Source organism: Callospermophilus lateralis, chromosome 18, assembly GCF_048772815.1.
Source record: "Callospermophilus lateralis isolate mCalLat2 chromosome 18, mCalLat2.hap1, whole genome shotgun sequence".
Lineage (NCBI taxonomy): Eukaryota > Metazoa > Chordata > Mammalia > Rodentia > Sciuridae > Callospermophilus > Callospermophilus lateralis.
In genome coordinates this window covers 41,458,114-41,478,673 of record NC_135322.1, presented here as the reverse complement: position 1 = coordinate 41,478,673, position 20,560 = coordinate 41,458,114, and the positions used below count along the sequence as shown (strand labels likewise).

The window sequence follows — 20,560 nt, the reverse complement described above, 5'->3', positions numbered from 1 at the left end:
GGCCTGGCCGGCTCCGTCCATTCCTAGATGTGGAGGGATGTGGGAAGCTGGCCTCCTTCCTCTCCACCAATGACCAGCAAAGAAATTCCACATCCCTCCCCGCCTCACCCAGGCTGACCCCGGGTCCTGCCACTCCCTCCTATGGCCCATGAGGGCAGCCACCTCCCACCGCCCCCAAACACTGGTCCTCCCAGGCATTGTTTCCAAAGGTCAATGGGAAGGAGCCTGCAGTGCACTGCAGACAGGTCTCCTGAGCACTGGGGCGAGCCCCCTCGTCCTTGGACTTGACCCCCTGCCACCTGTAGGCCAAGGCCTCTCACAAACAAGGCCACACTCGCTGGCTGTATATTTAATCAGTGCAGATTATTTGCAGAAATATACAGAGGGGGTGGACACCCAGCCCTCCACGCCCACCCCTCGCTGGCTCTCCGGTTCTGCAGAGGTCATCATGACTGGGGGCAGCTCTTGGACTCGCACTCAGCACCAAGTCAAGAGAGGCTGGCAGAACGCCCCCTCCCCGCCCCCAGTGCCCTCAGGGATCCTGGGTGGCACAGCCCACTTGCTCAGGACTTGGGGGCAGCAGAGGGGACGGAGCCAGCTGTACAGTACCATTTCCCACAGCAGCTTCAGCCTCCTGCTGACTTTGGGAAGGAAAAGAGTAGAGGAACACCCGTCCACCCCCAGGCCGAGCCCAGGAGAACTGCCGGGCCACAGGGGGCTCTCGTGGGGGATAAGCTGCTGGCCTGTGTCCCCCGGGGAGAGGGAGCTGGAGTCAAGGGAACCCCGAAGCCTGACTTGTAGCACTGCGGGCACCCCACTATTACAGGCACCTGTCTGGTACTCACTGTCCCAGCCCAGGAACTGGCCAATCCCCTCTCACTGCAAGGGTTGGGAACACTGGCAGCAGAAGGCTGAAACTGGTGCAGGCTCCTGAGGATGTGATGTGAGAGGGAGAGGGTGGGGGGCCCAGGGAGGGAGCAGATGGGTCACAGCTGAGAGATGGATATCCAGGCTGGGCAAGGTCAGTGGTAGTGCTGGGGGAGGCCCTTGGCAGACTCCCTTTGGTCCTTGGTGAGGCAGGCCCAGGGCCCCTTCCCAAGAGGGAAGGAGGTGCGGCCGAAGGGGATGTGGGAGCTGCCAGCTGACCAGGGGATGGGGAGCAGGCTGCTGGGGCTGTCTGTGGGCTGGGGAGGAGGTGAGATGTGACTCAGAGGCCAGTGGACCACTCCTGGCTGGGGGCTGCCCCAGGGTGAAAAGCTCATCCTAAGGCAGAGAGACTCAGGAAGGTGGGGACCCAGCTAGATCCCTTCAAGACAAACAGGGCCCCTGGGTACGGCCAGGATTGGAACAAGTTCCACAACCCTTGTGCCACCTCCCAGAGGTGGGTCTCTGTCCCTTGTTCCTCTGACTGTGGCCAAGCCACAGATGGATGAGGGCTGGCTTCCCTGACTGGCGCAGAAGAACATTTAGAAAATTCTAAGCCCTCTGCTCTGGTCAGGAAAGAAAACAAATGCTCAGTTAAGGTGCCAATTAAAAAAAAAATATCCCTAGGCATAAATAAAGGACAGACAGGACAGGTGTGCAGACGGAAGGACCCCACAGCTGTTGCTTGCTGGGGTGCCCCAGGGAGCCGCCTGGGAACCACAGTGCCACCCCGGCCCCCCAGCACCGGGCGGGGCAGGGCGGTCACACCCACTCCTGCAGGGAGCGCTTGCAGTAGAGCAGCACGCGGGGCGCACCCTTGCGCTGCATCTGCACCAGGGCATAGGCCAGGCCCAGGACGCAGAGCAGCAGCAGCAGCGGCACCAGCACCATGACCACGTTCACCGTCCGCGCCACCTCCTCCATCTGCACCACCACGCGGCTGCCCCCGTCCTCGTCCTTATCTGTCCCGGCCCCATCCCCCGTGTCACCCTCTGCACTGTCCCCGTCCACCCCGGGCTCCACACCCCCGTCAGGGTTGAAGGGTGGACGGGCTACATCAGGCCAGCGCGGTCCGGGCTCCACCTGCTCCTGGCAGCCCATGAAGTCCCTCAGGATGGACTTGGGGTAGCCGGGCTCCATCCGCAGGCGCTCGTTGTCGAATTTCCAGTACTTGGTGCCCTTGTAGAAGTAGGTGTAGGCTGCGGGGACGAGAAGGCCAGAGTGCTCCAGGCCAGGCCCACCCACCCGCCAGCGACCCTCAAAGATGACCGATGGACGAAGGGGCCCCAGGTTTAAGACCCCCTCCTCGAGGCTGGGGGTAGCTCAGGGGCACAGCGCCGGCTTAGCGCGCCCCAGGTGCTGGGTTCCGTCCCCAGTGCCAAGAACAGACAAAACACACTCCCGTCTTCTCACTTGCTTTCCTGAACATTTTCAAATCTGCCATTTTCCCACCTGACAGGAGCTAAACTGAGGCTCAGAAGGGCTTGGGTTAGGGCCTGGCGAGAACCCAATGGGGTACATTCTGCTGGGTTGGGGGCTGCTGTCAGGGAACTGCTGACCCGTCCAGGCATCAGCTTCCTCCCACACGGGAAGGTCTGTGCAGCAGGCAACGTGGCCTTGAGCCTGCATGGACCCGGAGCGGAACTCGCGGCTGCCTTGGACTAGCTCTCTGGCCTTGGGCACCTTGCCTGTGTCCCCTTGATACCGGGAAGGGCCAGGTTTGAAGTGAGGGTGAGTCTGTGCTCTGCTGAACACAATGAGATCAGAGCAGCTGCAGAGGGACACCCCCCACGGAAGCCGTGTGACCACACTGAGTACAAGCCGGGTCTCCTCTGAGCTAGAGAATCTAGAACCAATAACCAGGGCTAATGGTTTTTCTAAATGCCTCAGAGGCTGGGTGTGGTGGTGCACCAGGGGCTCGGGAGACTGAGACAGGAGGATAGTGAGTTCAAAGCCAGCCTCAGCAAAAGCGAGGCAATAAGCAAACTCAGTGAGATCCTGTCACTAAATAAAATACAAAATAGGGCTGGGGATGTGGCTCAGTGGTCGAGTGCCCCTGAGTTCAATCCCCAGTATCAAAAAATTAAAAAAATAAAAATGCACCAGAGACGCTGCTGGTGAAATGCAAGAGCCACAGCCCCTTGTCCCTGGGTTAGGATGATAACCCTGACTTCCCTTCCAGGTGGGTAAGTGACACCCAGAGACTTTGCCCCCCATACTGAGCCAAGCCCACCCTTTCCAGCTCGAGGCTCCCTGGAGGCTGTGTGGAGCTGGACCCTGGGGGCAGCAGACAGTTCCGAGCTCCAGGTCTGGACCCGGGCTGGCCTGGGCAGTGGCCTGGACTATATAGCTTCCTAGCTGTGAGCTTTGAGGTGCTTTGCTCAAGTCTCTGGTCTAGTGTGCCTGTCCTCACAAGGGGGAGGGCCAGGAGGTAATGCCCAGGAAGCTCCAGGCCCAGGCCTGACGCAGCTGTCCCCATACACTATGTGGCGATGCTGAAGGACTCCTGCACCTATGTCTCCTGTGCATGCAGCAGAGGGTGGAGTGAGCACTGGGCACTCTGGGAGGGGGCTGGCCTGGTACCTGCATCGTTGCTCAGGAAGGCCCCTTTGGGGGACGCAGGGATCCCCTGCCAGACACTGATGGGCTTGGGGTAGCCGGGGTCTCCATGCTGTGTCTCCTCGTTGAAGCGCCAGTACCTGTGACGGGAAGCACCAGCGATGGACCTGGAGACCCTGCTTGGGCAGGGCCCACCCCCACAGGAAGTGGGCTCTTACTGTGGGGCCTTGCAGGGGGCAGGAGAGTCTGGTTGGGGACTCCCCCCTTTAGGGGAGGGGTGTGCCACTCACCTGTCCTCTTGGAAGAAGAAGGTGTGGCCCGTGGGCTCCCACCAAATGGCCGTGTCGATGCGGTCATAGGGGATGCCCAGGCCATAGCTGGTCAGCGGCTGTGGGTAGCCAGGCTCTAGATTGGCCTCTCGGAAGAGCCAGTAGCGGTCACCTACAGGAGGGGCGGGAGGTGGGTGAGGAGGGCCTGGGGGGAGGCTGTGCGTAGGGTGGGGGTTCAGGAAGTGCTTTTCTGGGCCCACAAACCCATCATCTCAACACACGCACAGAAGAACTCAGCACTGTCCACACGACAGGTGGACATCCGCATGCCAGGACCAGGTACAGCGCACCTCCCCAGGTCCACACCCTGGAAGCTGTGCTGTCGCAGACATCTGCGACACACACGTCTTAGTCACTCACACCCAGACACACCCACGCACCCACACAGCCCTTCACCCCCATGGGAACCCCCTCAGAGTTCCTGCACAGGCAGGGGAGTGGGGCCTCTGCCTGGCCCCGGGTCACCTTACTGGCCTTGTCCCCTGGGACCTCCAACCTCCCCTGGGCAGGAGCTAGCAGGGCTGGAGACCCAGTCGTCCACCAGGGCCCTGCCCCTCAGGGCCTGCAGCCAGACCACAGAATTCCTGCCCCAAAGTGGGCCTGGGGACCTGCTCTCCTGAGGACCTGCTCTTATGGGGCCATGCCCTTGTGCAGCCAAAGAGGGACAGACACTCACCCCTGATCTGAGGCTCCAGACTCCACAGTCCCAGGTCCACCTGATACTCCTGGCCTCTATCTGCCTCCCCACCCCTCACCACTAGGTGCGGTCACTGCCCTCAGGTGTCCCCATCCTCCCAGAGTGAGCTCAGAGTGGGGACAGAGATGGAGACAAGAACCACAGCCCTCTGCCCCTCCTCTTCCCTCACGTCCAGCTGGGCCAGAGGTCAGGGCAGGAAGCTGCTCAGCCCCTCCCCGACGCCGGCCCCAGCTCACCTTTGAAAAAGACAAAACGACCATCCTGGCGCTCGTAGGCAGCACTGATGTCGCTGGGCAGACCACGCCAGAAGTGGCCAATGGGCATGGGGTAGTTGTCCAGGACACGGTTGTGCCGGACTCGCCAGAACCAGCGGCCCTGGGGAGGGGCGTGGTGTTGGTGGGCAGCTGTGCCTTGCCTGGGGAGGCCTGACCCTCGCCCCCTTCCCAGGTCAGGGAGGGCCTGGTGGGGTCACTGTGACCTGAGAAGCTAGGCAGAGCCAGGACAGCCCCAGGTTGAGATCTGGGCTGGGCAGCTGGCACCTGGGCTTGCCGTGTGACCCTTAGCAAGTCCCTCATCCGGGGTCTGATGGCCTCTTGGGGCTGCTCAGTGAGGGAGGGACAAGGGTGCCCAAGTTGCCAGGCTGGTGAGGCTCGGGTGGACTGGGCGGGAGCTCCCCTGCTCTGAGCCTGGGCCAAGGGGCTGGGCGTGGGGCAGGCACCAGGACCAGACCTTGAACACGAACATCTCCCCACGAAGCATGGCCACTGTGTCAAAGTCCCCGTCGCAGATGTTGGGGCCATACTGGTCGGGCCGCTCTGTGGCTCGGGGCTGGGCAGGGGGGCCTGGCTTTGGGGGCCTCTCTGGCTTCCCGCCTGGGGGAGGTGGCTGGGGGGGCCGAGGAGGTCGGTGTTCTGGTCGCCGAGGTGTCACGGTAGGGAGAAGCCGGGTGGGCTGTGGCTGGCCATCTGGGGTGCCTGCAGCCAAAGGCAGGAAGCAAGGAGTAAGAGGGCAGCTGCAGACCAAGAGGATGCAGCGTCTCCACCCAGAGTCCTGGGACGGGGTGGGAGGAAGGGGCAGCCGCGGGCCTACCCGGGTGAAAGGTCCTGCCTGTCCACAGCAGACCCCTCGCCCATGCTCACATCCTCCTCAGAGGGACCTGAGTCTCTTCACACAGTCCCTTTCTGGACCTCCCCACTGGGCTGGGGTCACTGTACCCCAAGACTGCCTGCCTTGGTTTCCCCTGGGGCCACTTGCCTCAGGGTGCCTTCACTAGGAAGCAGGACTCCTGCAGGAAAGGGCATAGCTCTGGCCTCAGGGACCTTGAACCCCGCCAAGTGCATGTCAGTGGCTGGGATGCGGGCAGTAGGGGTCTCTCAGGTTCCCCAGCAAGGCCAGGGTTGCAGCCCCAGGAGGGCTCAGTGTGGGCAGAGTGTGGGCTCTGGCCCAGGGGACTGGCCCTCAGGGGCCCTCCCCGCTGGAGGCTTTGCCAGGTGGGAACTGGCACCTGCCTCAAAGCCACTGGGAAAATGACTAACTAGCAACACTCAGGGGAGGGCCTGTGACAGGTCAGGAGGGAGCAGTGGCGGTGGCCGTGGGTCCTGGTGACCCTGGGGCCCCCTTCGTCTAGTGGCTCCTCCAGCGTCCAGCCTGGAGCCACAGTGCAATGCTGGCTGAGGCCAGGCCCCAACATCGGTCACCCTGGGTTCCATTCCAACACGGCCACTTCCCGAGTGGCGTGGCTCTGTCACTGACCCGTTCTTCCTCTATAGAGCGCAGGGCTACAGTGCCTACGTCTCCTGGGCTGGGGGATGACAGCAGGCAGGCAGGGACTAGTCACCGTCCACTCACCGTAGAGCTGCTGGATGCCCCGGAGGTCATCCTCGGGCAGCTGGAAGTGGTCTGTGTCCATCCACTGGTAGAAGGGGGCCATGATGGCATTGGGGTTACTTGAGTGCTCCAGGCCCAGCGCGTGGCCCAGCTCATGCACAGCAACCAGGAAGAGGTTGTTCCCTGCAGGAAGGGCGGGCAGCCTGGTCACTCTGACCCATCCCAGAACCTGGCCACCCGAGACCTCCAGGCCGAGGCTGCCCAGAGCCCACCCTGGTTTCTCTCTTCTGACCCCTAACTTCCCCACCTGAGAAATGGGTACAGCAAACCCTTCTCTACCTACCTCCCTTGGAGATGGTGGGACAACAGACCAAGGTTAGTGCAGGTCTCCAGAGACCCAAACAGGGGACGCTCTCCCTTCCTGACCCCGCAGCTGCTGCTGCACCCATTCAGAGGGGCCATGCCTAGCCCAGGAGCTGCTGGCCCTGCCCCCACCCTGGCCAGCTGTCCTCACCATGCAGGTCAGTGCTGGAGAAGGTCCAGGGCTCATCTGCGTCGAAATGGGTGTCCCCACCCAGGCCAGGGCCAGGGAAATAGGCGTGGGCCAGAAAGCCGCCCATGCCATCAAATGGCGAGCTGTCACCGTGGAAGCCAGAGGCAAAGAGTACCATGATGTCGGCTTCCTTCTGCCGCCGCAGCCGGATGTCCTCATAGGGCACCTCTTGGAAGGTCAAGGGTGTGGCCTGCTCCCACACTCGGAAAGCCCTGCGCACGGCCTCCAGCGAGTGGTGCCAGCCCAGCTTCTCGGTGTAGTTCTGGATGCTGTGGGTGGGTGGGAAGGTCGTGAGCGGATGCAGACCCCAGGGCTACTGTCCTCAGCTGACAAGTTCCCAAGAAACGCACACAAAACGGTCAGGACCAACCATTAGTTTATTTTGAGGTGAGTTAGCATTTGTCAAATTAAAATTCTACACTGTGGCACAGAAGCCGACTTTAAGTAAGACAGACAGTAAGTTAATAAGAGCACAGAAGCTTCGTGGCTGGGGAAAGACCTAGGAAATGGGATGCAGGTGGCTGAGGTTTGGGAGATAGGCTAAGCTGTTCTGAACATTGACCCCCTGGCCAGGCAGACCCAAGTTCAAGGCCTGGCTCTAATACCCTTGGTGTGACCTTGGGCAAGTGACTTAGATTCTGAATGTTTCTTCATCTGTCAAATGGGAGGGATGGGTAGTACTTGTTCCAGGGGTCCCTGTGTGGACTGAAGAGAATAACTCTCGAAGGACTTGTAGCACTGAACCTGCATGCGACGAAGGTGAGAGCACCTGCTGTCCAGGTAAATCAGAGCAAGACTTCCATGAACCCGGTGGGGGGAGGGGATCTGGCCACCTGATCGTGAACTCACTCGGGGGCTGGAGGTCTACACGGTCTTGGGAGCTGTTCTTTCTTGGATGGAGCTGGGCAGGGGGTGTGGCTGAGCTACAACAGGAGGGTCAGCATTGCACTGACCCCGTTCTTCCTCTACAGAGCGCAGGGCTACAGTGCCTATGTCTCCTGGGCTGGGGGATGACAGCAGGCAGGCAGGGACTAGTCACCGTCCACTCACCGTAGAGTCCACCTTTGGGACTCTGCTCAGGAGTTCTGCAGGTGACTCGTTCTGCTCAAGACAGGTGCCTGGATTCCCACCCCCACCCCCCTCCACTGGAGCCCCTTGTGGCAGCCTCAGACCAGGACTGCTAACAGTGGGAGGCAGGGAAGGGCAGAGAGGAAGTGGCTCCAGGGGTCCTGACCCTCTCTGGAGAGAGATCCTAGAAGGCATGGCTGCTCTCCCCAGCGTGGGAGCCGCGGGACTGTCTAGACAGCCCCCAGGGTGAGCTGCTGGGAAAGGAAGCCTGGGGCTCAGCAGCCGAGAGGGCTGGAGCTGCCCTGGGCAGCAGGCCCTTACCTGAAGGTCAGGTGGTGGTTGTTCCATTTCCTCCCGGTGAGGGCGTAGCGCTTCCGCCGCCGCAGGTTGGCTTTCACTCGCACCCCAAACTGGTCTGGCACCCCACAACGGGGCCGCTTCATCCACCTGGGCCACAGGTGGACAGGGTGAGCTCAGAATGTGCCTGTGTCAGCTCCGCCTCCTCCAGGCAGCCCACCCCCTTCCAGGCCCCTCCAGCCTCCCAACTGCTCCTAGGATGGGGGGGACAGGGGTGGGGACCCTCAGATTTTATTTCCAGTGAAGTTGGGCAAAATGATCTTATATTGGAAGGCGGAGTGTCCAGCAGTGACTCAATGAAGGCAAGTCCCTTTTCACCAGTGCACTCGGAACAGCTCTTAAGGCCACCTGTCCTCGGTATGTTATGTCCAGTGCTTCTCAAGGATGTGGCTTTGGGTCACCTGACCTCTTAGATTCAGAATAAGGCCCTACTAGGACATTCTATCCAGGCCAGGGCTGTGTACTGCGCCTCCCCCTTCCCATGCCTGTGGCAGACATCACTAGTCAATCCCGAGACCCCCTCTGCCAAGTCTGGATTCCGCCTCGGAAGCTTTCTCAACACAGCTTCAGGCAGCCACTCCAACCCGTCAGAATGGGCAGGGAAGACAGAATCGTTGGCAATTTTTTTCATCTAGGCCACTCTTTTCTGGAATCTCCCCATGCCAAGCCTTATGGAGAATATGCCAGAGGCACCCGTGGGGTCTGGGAGGGGCCAGAGACTCACGCCTTGGTCTCTTCATCCAGCACACCCGTCACTGGGATCCCGTAGAAGCGCTGCATCTCCGCAAGGGCGGAGGCCAGGATCTGGGCGGAGCGCATGGTGGACATGTGGCGGCTAGGCTGGGGCAGGTAACCATAGAGCCGCAGCCAGTTCTGCAAAGAAGTCACAATCCTGTCAGCCAGAGCTGGCCTGCCCCCTCCAAACACGCACAGTCTTCACCGGCAGGTCTAACCCGCACCCCCAACCTCGTTCCATGTCCCCGCCTTCCTTGTCTATTCCCATATAAAGAGAATGAATGGCCTTTACCAGTCCTCTGCCTGGAACCCTAAATGGCCTCTGAGCTCAGAGGAAAAGCCCATTCTTCAGGAGCTACAGCCCTTGCTACCTGACCCCACTCCCACTATTGACCCCAGCTGGGCAGGCCCCGCTGCAGGGCCTTTGCACTTGCTGTTCTTACTGCCTGGAATACCCCCACCCCCCTCCTCTGCCATATTGGTACGGCTTACATCCTCATTTCCTTCAGTTCTGTTCAACATGACCTGGTGGGAAAGGTGTTCTCTGGCAACGGTATGTAGAAAAGACCCGCTGACTGTCCCCGGCACCCCACCTCCCTCTTACTGCCATCTGATAGGCCGTATACTTCACTTAGGGGATTACTGTCTGTCTGCCCTAGAGGACAAAGCGTGTCTGTGAGGACAGTCTAGAGTAGCTGTCATTATTATTACACTGGTCCCTCCAGAGTGGGCCCCTACCAATCCAGGTGACTGCTGGGGACCTCAGGGTTCAGAATCTGTTGAGGACTCAACCTGTAGGAAAACCAGCTCCTCAGGGTTGCTCGGAGCAACCCTGATCTCTTGGGAAGAGGGCAGACAGCCTCAAGCAGCCTACCTGGGTCTAAGAGTTGGGGACGAAGGCCTAAAGTCAGGATGTCCTCTGCCACAAACTTTTTTTTTTTGGTAGTACTGGAGATTGAACCCAGGGACCATGTCCCCAGCCCTTTTTATTTTTTAATTTTGAGATGGTCCTGCTAAATTGCTGAGGCTGGTCTTGAACTTGAAAATCCTCCTTCCTAAACCTCCTAACCTGGGATTAGAGGCACACACCACCATGCTCTGCCTGCCATAAAGTACTTTCTCTGAGCCTCAGTTTCCTCATCTGCAAAATGAGGAAGAATGGGGTTGTTGGGGTGAGATTTGAGGGAGGCGGCCTGGGAAAAGTGTCTGATATACAATGGGTGTGCTCAAGCCCTTTCAGAACTTGCTGGACAAATCTCATCCATCTGTCCATCCATCCAACTACCCATCCCTAAGCCGGGAACCGTGCAGCAGGAGGCCCTAGGGGACAGGGCTGAAGTGTCCTACCCTCCAGGACTTATGGTCTCTGGGGAGACCCAGAACCCACAACGGAGGATTTTACACCGTGTGACATTTGCAGTCTCAGCTGCAGGGCGGAAGCATAGGTAGGCCAGGCTGGGCCCTGAGGAAGGCGACCTCCCTGCCCCTCAGCAGAAGCCAGGGACTAAGGGGCCTCAGTCACATGCAAGGGCGTCCTGCCGGCCTTTCCTCACCCATGCTGACGGCCACTCCTTGAGCAACTTGGAAGGCGAGGGCTGTAAACGTGGGGTGTCCAAGGCAGGCCAGGAGCTGGACATGGTGGCTGCTGGGGACTGACACCTGTGCTGACTGGCCAGGGCCTCACCCACACACCCGCCTGCAGTGTCTCCAGCTCCTTGGTGCTTGTGCCCTCAGTGCCCTGTGCCGTCGCCAGCCCAGCCCAGCCCAGCCCAGCCCAGCCCAGCAGCACCTAGGCTGTGATGGGGGACTGCGGAATGGCAGGCTGGCGTGCAGTTGGCGCAGGTGGCCTCTCAGGACCCAGGGAGCAGGCACAGAGCAGGGACACTGAGGTATGGAGCAGAGAAACCACCATCAGCTCTACAGCAGGACAAAGCCCGGCCTGGCTGCTCCTGAGACGTGACTCTGCGTCTCTGTGGTAAAAGGGGGTTGCTTTAGGACCCCCATCTGGGGGTCTGTACAGGGATGAAATAGAAAGTGCCCAATAAATAGACGTGATAGAAACCAGGGGGCCCGCCCGCTCCTCTCTGGGCCTGGCAGCCTTTTGCTCCCTGCTGGAAGGGTGGGCTTCACAACACTGCCACCAGCCGGGCCCGACAGGCCCTGCCCAGGTGGCTCCGGCCCCTCCCCCGCCCTCCTCAGCTCTGTCACACACTGCCAGTGTCATGGCACTGCTGTGGCTTTTCCCAAGCACCGACTCTCCTCAAAACTCCTGTGGTGGTGGCGGCAGGGGACAGTGGGTCCATCCACATGAGTGGATACAGTTTTCCTGAAGATGCCAGGAGAGGCCCAGAAGGCGAGGCCACCGAGCTTGGCCAGCTCTGCGGGCACAAGGCACGAGCTGGGGGAGGGGGAGGGGGCTGGCTGCGGGTGAGGGCACCTCTACATTTCCTATTTGCATAAGGTAAAAATATCTCCAGGAGCGCAATCACAGGCCACCGAGGGGCTGATTAGCGGTGTCTGCAGAGCGACAGGAGAGAGGGGGAGAGGGGAGGGCAGAGGAGCTGGCCTGTCTGCAGCAGAGAGTTCCAGAAACCAGCAGAGGGGCGGGGCAGAGGGGCCTCTGGTCCCAGGGCCAGCTCAGGGGTGTCAGGAAAGTTCCAAGGGTGGCAGTGGACCCTCCCCCTCATAGGCACCTTCGAGTACCCAGGGAATGAACTTTCCTCTCCTCGTCAGTCAACCCTGAACCCTCAGCCTCCTGGTGACAAATGCCTCACAGCCACTGCTGTAGTGACAAGCTAGAGGCCAAGAGCTGGTGGCACCCCTTGGGCAGCAGGGATGTAGGCAGAACTGTGGCCTTGGCACAGAGCAGCCAGGGGAGCCTCTGGGTGAGGAGGCGAAGCTGACACCTGCCCGACTCTGGCCCACGTGCTCAGGCGGCCGAGTGCCGAGAGCCAGCAAACCAGCCAGGTGTCAAGAGACACCTCCTGCAAGGCTGTGGGCTTCTTTCCTGTCCCCAGTGTCCAGGAGGGAGTTTCCTGGCACCCTACCCCTGCATCAAGTGTGACAAGCTCAGAAGGCGAGGACGCGGGGTAGGCAAACAGCTTGAGGGGAACCCAGGTACGTGGCAGGTGCTGCTGCTTCCAGGTGAGGGAGCCCCAGCCTGCCAAGCCCTGGTGCTACTGAGCAAAAAGCAGGAACTGTCCCCAGGGCTGTGACCTCTCAGTCCCAAAGTGAGGGAGAGCTCAATTCAAGCCCCGGCAGCTCCTAGTGGTGACTAAAAGTGTCCCCTCACAAGGTGACTCCTCTTCCTGGGCCTGAAGTCTCAGCGCAGGGGTGAGCCAGCACGTACAGCTCTGTTTCTCACAGATGTGGTGCACACGTGTGATCCCAGAGGCTCGGGAGGCAGAGGCAGGAGGATCCGAGTCAAAACCAGCCTCAGCAACTTGGTGAGGCCTTAAGCAACTCATTGAGACCCTATTTCAAAATAAAAAGGACTGGGGATGTGGCTCGGTGGGTAAGTGCCTCTGGGTTCAACCCCTGGTACAAAAAAAGAAAAAAAAGTGTTTCTCAGGTGGGAGAAACTGAGGCTCAGGGAGGTCAGTAAGAGGCAGAACAGGGGAAGGGTGTGAACGAGGGCTTGCTTCCCCCTCCATGAGGCCTGGAGGGAGGCGAGGAGGTTTCCAGGACCATGAGGGCCCCTCCCATCCGCAGAACAGGGCGGGGCTGCTGCAGGAGACCCCAGCACTGTGGTTCCCTCTGCCTTTTCTTTCTTGAGCTCCAGGTCCCATCCTATCAGTATTTATCGATGCTGCAGGTGAGTGGCTGGCCCCGGGCAAGACGACTCGGGGCCCAAGGAGTATGTGCCCAAGAGAGGCCATCACACAGCACCTGAGAGTCCAGCCTGGGCCAGGCAGCACAGTCTCACCACCCCACTGAATGCTCACAACCACCCCTGAAAAGTGAATGAACATGGAACCCTTCCCATTATACACCCAGAAGGCCCAGAGAGGGCGGGTTGCCCGCGCAGGGTCATTCAGCAGATCTGGGCTAGGAGTGGGCCTGTGGGCAGAGCTACCAGAACAGGCCGTTTCTAAGTACCACCAGCCATCCCGACCTGTGTGGGGACACTGGGCTCTGGGCCCTCTCAGCAGCAGTGCCCAGCACAGCATTGGGTAAGGGCCTCTAATCCTCCCCACACCCAACGTCCCCGGCTGGGTCTGGGCACCGAGCCACACGGCCCTCCCCCAGGACTGCTGAGACAATACAGGCAGGCCTGCAGGGAAGGTTTGGCTGAGAAGGCACCAGATCAATATTGTGCAGTAAGTGGCCATGGGGATGGGGGAGGGGGCCAGAGCCTGTTCCTGCAGCCACAGAAGCTCCTCAGAGGCCCAGATCAGTGGAGCCAGCCAGCAGCCCCTCCCACAGGGCCCTTATCAGACCCCTGTGATAAAGACCATCCATCCTGGGCTCTGCTTCCTCTCTTGCCCAAGTTCTCTCTGCAGTCAGACCTGGGCAGGCTCACCCAGCCAGGCACAAAAGGAGTCTTGTCAGGGCCACCAGCGATGGATCCAGCCCCCAGACCTCTGTGGCTTTGTGAGGTCCTAATCATGCCCATCTCCGCTACCCCATACTCCTGCCCCCGAGGGCTCTTGGGAGCAGGCCAAGGCTCCGTACTCCCAGCTGTGCCAGGGACTAAACTGGGCACCCAGAGCCCCTGCAAGGGCATGCACTCCAGGCCCACAGGCCTGTCCAATCCAGAGTCCATGCACCAGCTGGTGACCCTGAGCAGGACCCAGATGTATCCAGTCTAATGCCAGAAAGGGCTTCAATGTCACCAAGCCTGCCATTCCCTGAGGCCACAGTTGGGCCAAGGACTCATCCCGCCGCTCCCCTGCAAAGATGGGTAGGGCAGTCCATCTCAGGGCAGCAACAAGTGTTAGAGAGCTCTTCCATGGGCTGAGCAGAAATCAGCCCCCACCGGGTCACCTCTGCCCCCTGGTCCTGACTGTTGTCCACAAAGTAGGCCTTGGAGTAACTGAACATGATCAAGGCAACTTCTCCGACTCTCAAGATGGGGTCAAGCAGAACAAGCTTCAGAAAACAAATGACAACTAGCTCCAAAGTCATTAAAGAAAGGGGGCTGGCTAGATCACCCAGTCCTTGGTGTCTTGCTAGATAACTTTAGGGGCAGCACTGTCCACATCTAAGCAATTCTGGGACACAGGTGCTTCTCTGGGCTTAAATCCGCCTCCTGCTATGGCTCTTTAAAGAGTTGCACACGGGGGGCTGGGACTCTGGGTGGCAGGGGACATCCAGCCTGGGAAGCAGGAAGGAGGCAGACTTCCGAGTTCCTGCCACTTCTTTACCCTCCAGCCCGCCCCCACACTCTTTAACCTGGAGGAAAAAACAAACCAGTCCTTTGGCCAGTGGGTGGGCAGGGGCAGGGTGAAAAGAGACCTCTGTTCCCTAGGAGTTTCAGGGTCGGCTGGGGGCCAGGCCTTGGGGCCTCACCTGGAACTCCCCCTGCAGGGGTTACTAGATGGGGCTGCCGCAGGGCAGGGGCAGAAGGCTGATGGGTGGGGACTCCAGGCTCACACTGCTGGGGCAGTTCTGGCCCCACCCCTGAAACCTCCTTCCCACCTGGCTCAGGCCCAGCAGGCTCCTGCCAGGCGGAAGTTCCCCAGGATGGCACCCTGTGGGCTGATCTGCAGCCTTTAACCCAGCCGAGGCTGGGGTTTCAAGCCACACTGATCTGAGTTCAAATCTCAGCTTCTCAGTCTCTGGGTGTAGAATTTGGGATACTCTCCCTCACACAGTGGGGAAATGGAGCACCCAACTAAGAGTTGAAAAGACAGTGAAATGTACAAATGCTTACAGGGCACCCCTAGCCAAGCCCAGGATACAGTATGTTGAAGGTGCTCAGAAATAATACCTGAAGCCGGGTGCCATGTCGAACACCTTTAATCCCAGGGGTTTGGGAGGCTGAGGCAGGAGGATCTTGAGTTCAAAGCCAGCCTCAGCAAAAGCAAGGTGCTAAGCAACTCAGTGAGACCCTGTCTCTAAATAAAATATTAAAAAGGGCTGGGGATGGGGCTCCGTGGTCAAGTGCTCCTGGATTCAATCCCCAGCACTAATCAATCAATCAATCAATCAATCAATCAATAAAAATAACACCTTAGCCTCTCTGAGCCTCACATGTGACCACTGCACACAGCATTCGATGTTTGCACATAAATGCAATAAGGCTCTCCAGCAACTCCTTCAAGTAGGTACTACTGCTATCCCCATTTTATAGATGGTAACTGAGGCTCAAGACAGGTTCAATGGAGTTGCCCAATTGTAAATGCCACTTGCTTCTCACAGTCATTAGTTTTGCTACTATTTTTCAAGCACTTCCTATGTACCAGGTACTATGCTTATAAGCACTGAGCTCGGAGCTGGGGCACCTTCACCCCTCCAGGGTGGCTGTCACTCCTGGGGAAAAGGACAAGGTGGTACCCAGAACTGCAGGTTGGGCCTGGAGAGCTAAACCAGACCTGGCCTCCAGGTTTCACAGCTGCAGGGCTTGGCCATCATATGGCAGGAGGATGTGGAGCTTCTCTCCAGCTGGCCAAGGCCAGGTCCTCATCCATCTATCCTGATGCCAGAGGTTGGGTTGGGTCTTCCTGCTCATTTTCTCCATGGGAATGGGATTTGGTAGGATTTTCCCTCTTTGTTTCTCTGATCCAAGCCCTGCTCACACACCTCTGCCATTCATGCCTAGGTCTGCCACCTCTCCAAAAGGGCCCAGCCCCATGGCTCCTGGTCTCCAGGCACGTTTTATCCTTCTGGGGACCCCTACAGGAGCCCTAGTTCTCAAGCCCTCAGGGGGGCTTATTCAGCCACAAGGCACCTCTGTCTGTCACAGGCCTGGGGTGTTCAGCTACCTTCAGGATCCCAGGTCCTCATGTTTATCTGTGGCTTCTCCCAGGACCCTTTTGTAATGAAGAAGGATCCAGGAGGAGCGTCCCCAAACTCTCCCTGTTTTTGCTGACTCAGGGAACACATCTCCATGCCCAAAGCAAAACTGGTCATGGGGCTTTGCTCCTGCCTGAGTGCCCTAGAGTGTGAGCCACATGCATCAGGATGATATAGAAGGTGCCAACTTTGATCTGACCCAGGAAGCAGGGACATCCCACAGTGACCACCATAGCTAGACTCAGAAGCCAAACTGGGCAGAGGTGACAATGGCAGGGAACTGCTAGATCAAGCAATAACAGAGGTGTGGAGGGACAGCCAGAATCAAGTGGTGGGCAGGGAGCAATTCTTCTAGGCCTGTGGCATTGCCATTCTGAGCTGGCATCAATGATGGGGGCAGTGGATGCTGAGCTTCTAGCAGAAGTCATCTTGGAGGGGGACTAGGTATATTTCCCATTCACATCCAGGGATGTCTTGAAAGAGTCCGCAACCCTTTGTGATGTTGGTGTCCAGGTCAAACACATTTGTTGCTTAGAGGAGGGGACACACTGTTCTCTGCAAGGAGGCAGCTGATGGGCTACGCCCAAGGGCAGCCAAGCACAGGGACGTGGCAAGGACTGGTTTGAAAGGCACAGCCCCAATCAGAGTCCCATCCATCACATCAATCAGACCAGGGCTCTCTGGGACTGGAAAGAGCACATGGAGAGGGCCAGGTGCCAGCAGCTACTGTGGATTCCCAGAGACACGGCTGACACGGACCCCTTTTCCCTGAGAGTAGACAGAGGGTCTCTATGGTTTCTGCTTCATTTAAAGAATATGGATATAAGGAGGCTGGGGGGTGGGAGGCAATGAAATGTCAGTAGAGGTGGAAACCCAGGGCTGCGGCTGGCAGGTCCAAATTAGAACTGGAGTTGACTCCATCCCTTTGCTCACCCCGCCTGGTGGCCAGGAAGGGGCAGGAAAACACTCCTGGGTCTGTTCAGGGAAGATGGGTGTGTCCATGTTCATGTGGTGGCATCATACCTGTGAACTCTGGCAGCTGAGTCACCTGACGTTGTGCCTGCGGGGTGGGACAGGCTGAGGGTGGGTCCAGGTGGGAGCTTCTCTGACAACCAAAGGCAGGTAAGAGCAGCATAGAGACCTGACAAGGGCCTGGAGTCTCTGTGCACTTGGCCCAAAGCTACAGCTAGCACCTCAGCCAGGTGGGGCTTCAGTGCACAATGTCTGGAGCCTGGGACCTGATGTCCAAGGGAGGGAGTTGGATAGGAGAGCTGTAGTGCTGGCTTCTCCAAGTCAGCCTTTCTGGGTGGGCCCAGGCTGGCTGAAGGTGTCTGCTGGCTCCTAGCACAGGCCAGACTCCCTGAGTCAACTGGGGGAAACTTTTGAGGCTTCCATGCTGGTTGGCTGAAAGGGAGGGTAGGGGTTGGTTTCGGCTCAGCTGCCACCGTGCTTGGAGATGGTCCTAGGGTCTGGAGCTGTGGACATTCTGGGGCAAGAACCAGAGCCCTTCTTCAAGGTAGGGAGGCTCTGACCAGGGTGTAAGCCAGGCCCAGGAGTCTGAATAGACACACTGGCTGCTAAGGCCACTGCCTTTTTGGGTCTGGATACCAGCTTATACCCCAAAGCCAGTTCTAGGAACTAGGACTATCCATTTTGTTATTGTTGTTGCTGGGGAATCAAACTCAGGGCCCAGCCAAGTGCTCTACCCCTGAGCATCATCTCTATTCCCTTCATCTCTCTCTCTAGCCTTCTATTCACTGGCTTCCAACATTCAAGTCTTCCTAAACCTTCTAGGGTCCCTTCCAGACACAGCCCAGGCCCAGCTTGAGTCGTCTCACAGGAGTAGGGCCAATCAGAATTCCTAGCCAGTGACACCACAGGTTCTAGGCCATGGCCTGTGGCTTCAGTAATACCAGGGGTCTCTTCCCTGGAGATACTGAGCTGTGGATATATGGAACTGTGGGTATTCCTGTAGCAGAAAGGAAGTGGGGGTGATGGACTCACAGAAGCAAAGGAAAGAGTGTGAAGCCTGGGAAACCACAGGTCTCAGCATCTCAGCTCCTGGCCGTCCAGGATGCTCATTCATAGTGCACAGCCTCCAAATTCTAGCTTGGTCTCTAATTATCCTGTATGAGGATGCCATCCCTATGTGTATTATAAAGTCCTTAAGGGTGAATCTGACTTGAAATTCTTTGATACTCTACTTTAGTGGCAGGTGACACCCCCTCCGTACAACATAGTACCCAGATCACAGGCAATCCCCACTAGCAAGAAGCCCTATAAGTTTCTGCCTGTGAGAATTGGTTTGTGGAAAGTAGCACTGGGCCAAGGCTTGGCTCCCTGAAGCATCCCCTGGCCTGGCCCGGGAGGGAGGGCAGAGCAGGTGGGGAACTGGTTGGGAGGTGTAACTCGAGCCTGGGAGGAATTCCCTGACCTTCCTCCAAGCTTTTATTAAAGTAGGGCGGGGAAGGGACAGGCTTCCATCGGAAAAATCTCCAGAGCAGGCTGGGGAGGTGGGGAAGCCGCCGAGGGCTGGGGGGGAGCACCGGTCCGCTGCAAATAGAAACAGCGCACAGACGTTCTCTGGGCCAGCAGCCGGGGCAGCCCAAGGGCATCGAGGCCCGCGCCTACCCTGTCTGGCGACGGTTCCAGGGCATTCCTCTCCCCACTCCTCTCATCACCTGTCCAGGATCTTAGAAGTCAGGAAAGAATCGACCCTTTTAGCTCTAAGGCGACGGAGCTGTTGTTTGGGGACCCCTTGGAGCTGGAGTTGCTGACTGGACCCGGCTCTGCGCCGGGAGGCCGCGCCTGGTTACCCGCGGGACCAATCCAGAGAGTGGCCCGCGTGGGGACGTCAGACGGGCTTCCAGAAAAAAGAGGCGCGGAGTCTACCCTTTCCTACCAAGCCTCGGCGTAAGGGTGCGGGTGGCAAGAAGTGCTGTGGAAACCGGGTCTCTGCCTGGAACCCCACCCCGGTGCGGAGAGGCTTCAGCGCAAGAGCGCTAGAAAGTCGCCAAAGCGCCTCTGCAACCTGAGTCTGCTGCCCGCGGTTCGCGCCCCTCCCCCTCCCCCTCCTGGCCAGCTGGGCAACGCAAGGTGTCTGCCAGACCCGAGGCTACCTAAGCAGGAGCTCTGTCCAGCTCCGGCTCCGCCCCAGACACCCCCAGCAGCCCCCTCCCCACTTGTAAAGGGCGCGCCTCCGGCTCTCGAGGAATCGGCAGCCGGGGAGGGAAGGAAAAGGATGGGGGCGGCGGAAGCGGCTCCCGGGACACAGGCTGGACAGGCTGGAGCGGAGCAGTGCCCTGGGAAGGCGCAAGCTCTATGTCCTCCAGGGTTTGGGATGAGGGCGAGCTCGGGAGGGGCAGCCGGGCAGCTCCTCTTTCTTCCCGGACCCTTCTCCCCGTCAATCCCCAGCCGGGTTGACGTCTCCGCTCCCCCACCTCCGGGTCCCCGGCTGCGGGCGTGGCTCCCCTCCCCATCCTCCAGCAATGGAGCAGGGCGGGGGTCCTTACCTCTGCGTGGATTTCTGCGTCCTCGGCGGCTGCGCCGCGGCCCAGGCAGCCCAGAAGCACCAGTAGCAGCAGCAGCAGCCGGGGCCGTGCAGCTGCCTCCCGACCGCCGAGGAGGCTGCCCGCGCCGCTCGGCCGTCCGGACGCGCTCCGATCGCTGCCCATGCTCTCGGCTCCTAGTCTGGTCTGGAGCGCTGCACGCCGTGCTCCTTTGCTCGCGGGTGCCGGGTCCCCGTGCGCGGCTTGAAAACTTGCGACGCTCCCTGGCTCCGGCCCGGCGGGCGCGCGGCGGACTTCTGGCTCTAGGTCCTTGCTGGAGCCGCTCAGGTCCCCTCGGCAAATTCCCAAGCGCGAGGAGAAGCGGGCAGGGGCAGGTCCGGGCGCGCGGAGCCGGCCCGCGGGAGGGGGCCGGGCCGGAGCCGCGGGCCGCAGGGTCCCGCAGCGTCGGCGCCCAGCGCCCGGCTCCCGAGAGCAAGCGCAACTCCTGAGCCTTTGTCTGGCTCAGCGCTCCGGCCGCCCGGACCCGCCGCGCCCCCTGCGCTCTGAGCTCCCTCTGTCCATGCCCAAGGCCCGGCGCTGCCCAGAGCGCGTGCCTCCTGCCCGCGGCTCTGCTCACCGCTGCGCCCAACAGGGCCCGGGTCCCCAGGCAGTCCCGGGAGGAGCGCAGGGAACTGGCGCCCGACGTACCCGGCGAGTTCCGCGCGGCTCCCGGCGCTCCCAACCCTCCTCCCCGCGCGCTGCGGCCGCCGCCGCTCTTAAAGGGCCAGTACGCTCCCTGCGTGCGGTCCCTGGCGAGGGGCTGGGGCCAATACACTAACCCGAGGCTTCGGAGTAGCAGGTGCCGGTAGTCAAGCCCCGGCAGGTGGGGCTATTCCTCCCAGATGGCGACAAACACCCCTAAGCCCGCCCTGCGTCACTCCATCCCAGGTTCTGAACGTGGGGGTGACCCCAGTTGGATCCTTTTAGAGGGCGCAAGGAAGGCGTGGTTTCCCTGAAAGGAGGAATGAAGATTCCTCCTCTCCTCGCCCTGGGTGGTTGAGAATGG

General features: G+C 59.7%; 1 protein-coding gene across 1 annotated transcript; it reads right to left on the bottom strand.

The window, feature by feature from the left end:
* Positions 1-342: 342 nt before the first annotated feature.
* On the bottom strand, positions 343-20,222 carry Mmp15 (matrix metallopeptidase 15). Its single transcript, XM_076837631.2, has 10 exons — positions 19,519-20,222; positions 9,039-9,187; positions 8,279-8,404; positions 6,851-7,158; positions 6,358-6,519; positions 5,239-5,483; positions 4,746-4,884; positions 3,774-3,924; positions 3,508-3,623; positions 343-2,123 (listed from the first exon to the last, which is right to left on the bottom strand). The coding sequence occupies exons 1-10, from the start codon at positions 19,678-19,680 to the stop codon at positions 1,687-1,689; spliced, it is 1,995 nt and encodes a 664-aa protein (XP_076693746.1). The 5' UTR covers positions 19,681-20,222; the 3' UTR covers positions 343-1,686.
* Positions 20,223-20,560: the final 338 nt, after the last annotated feature.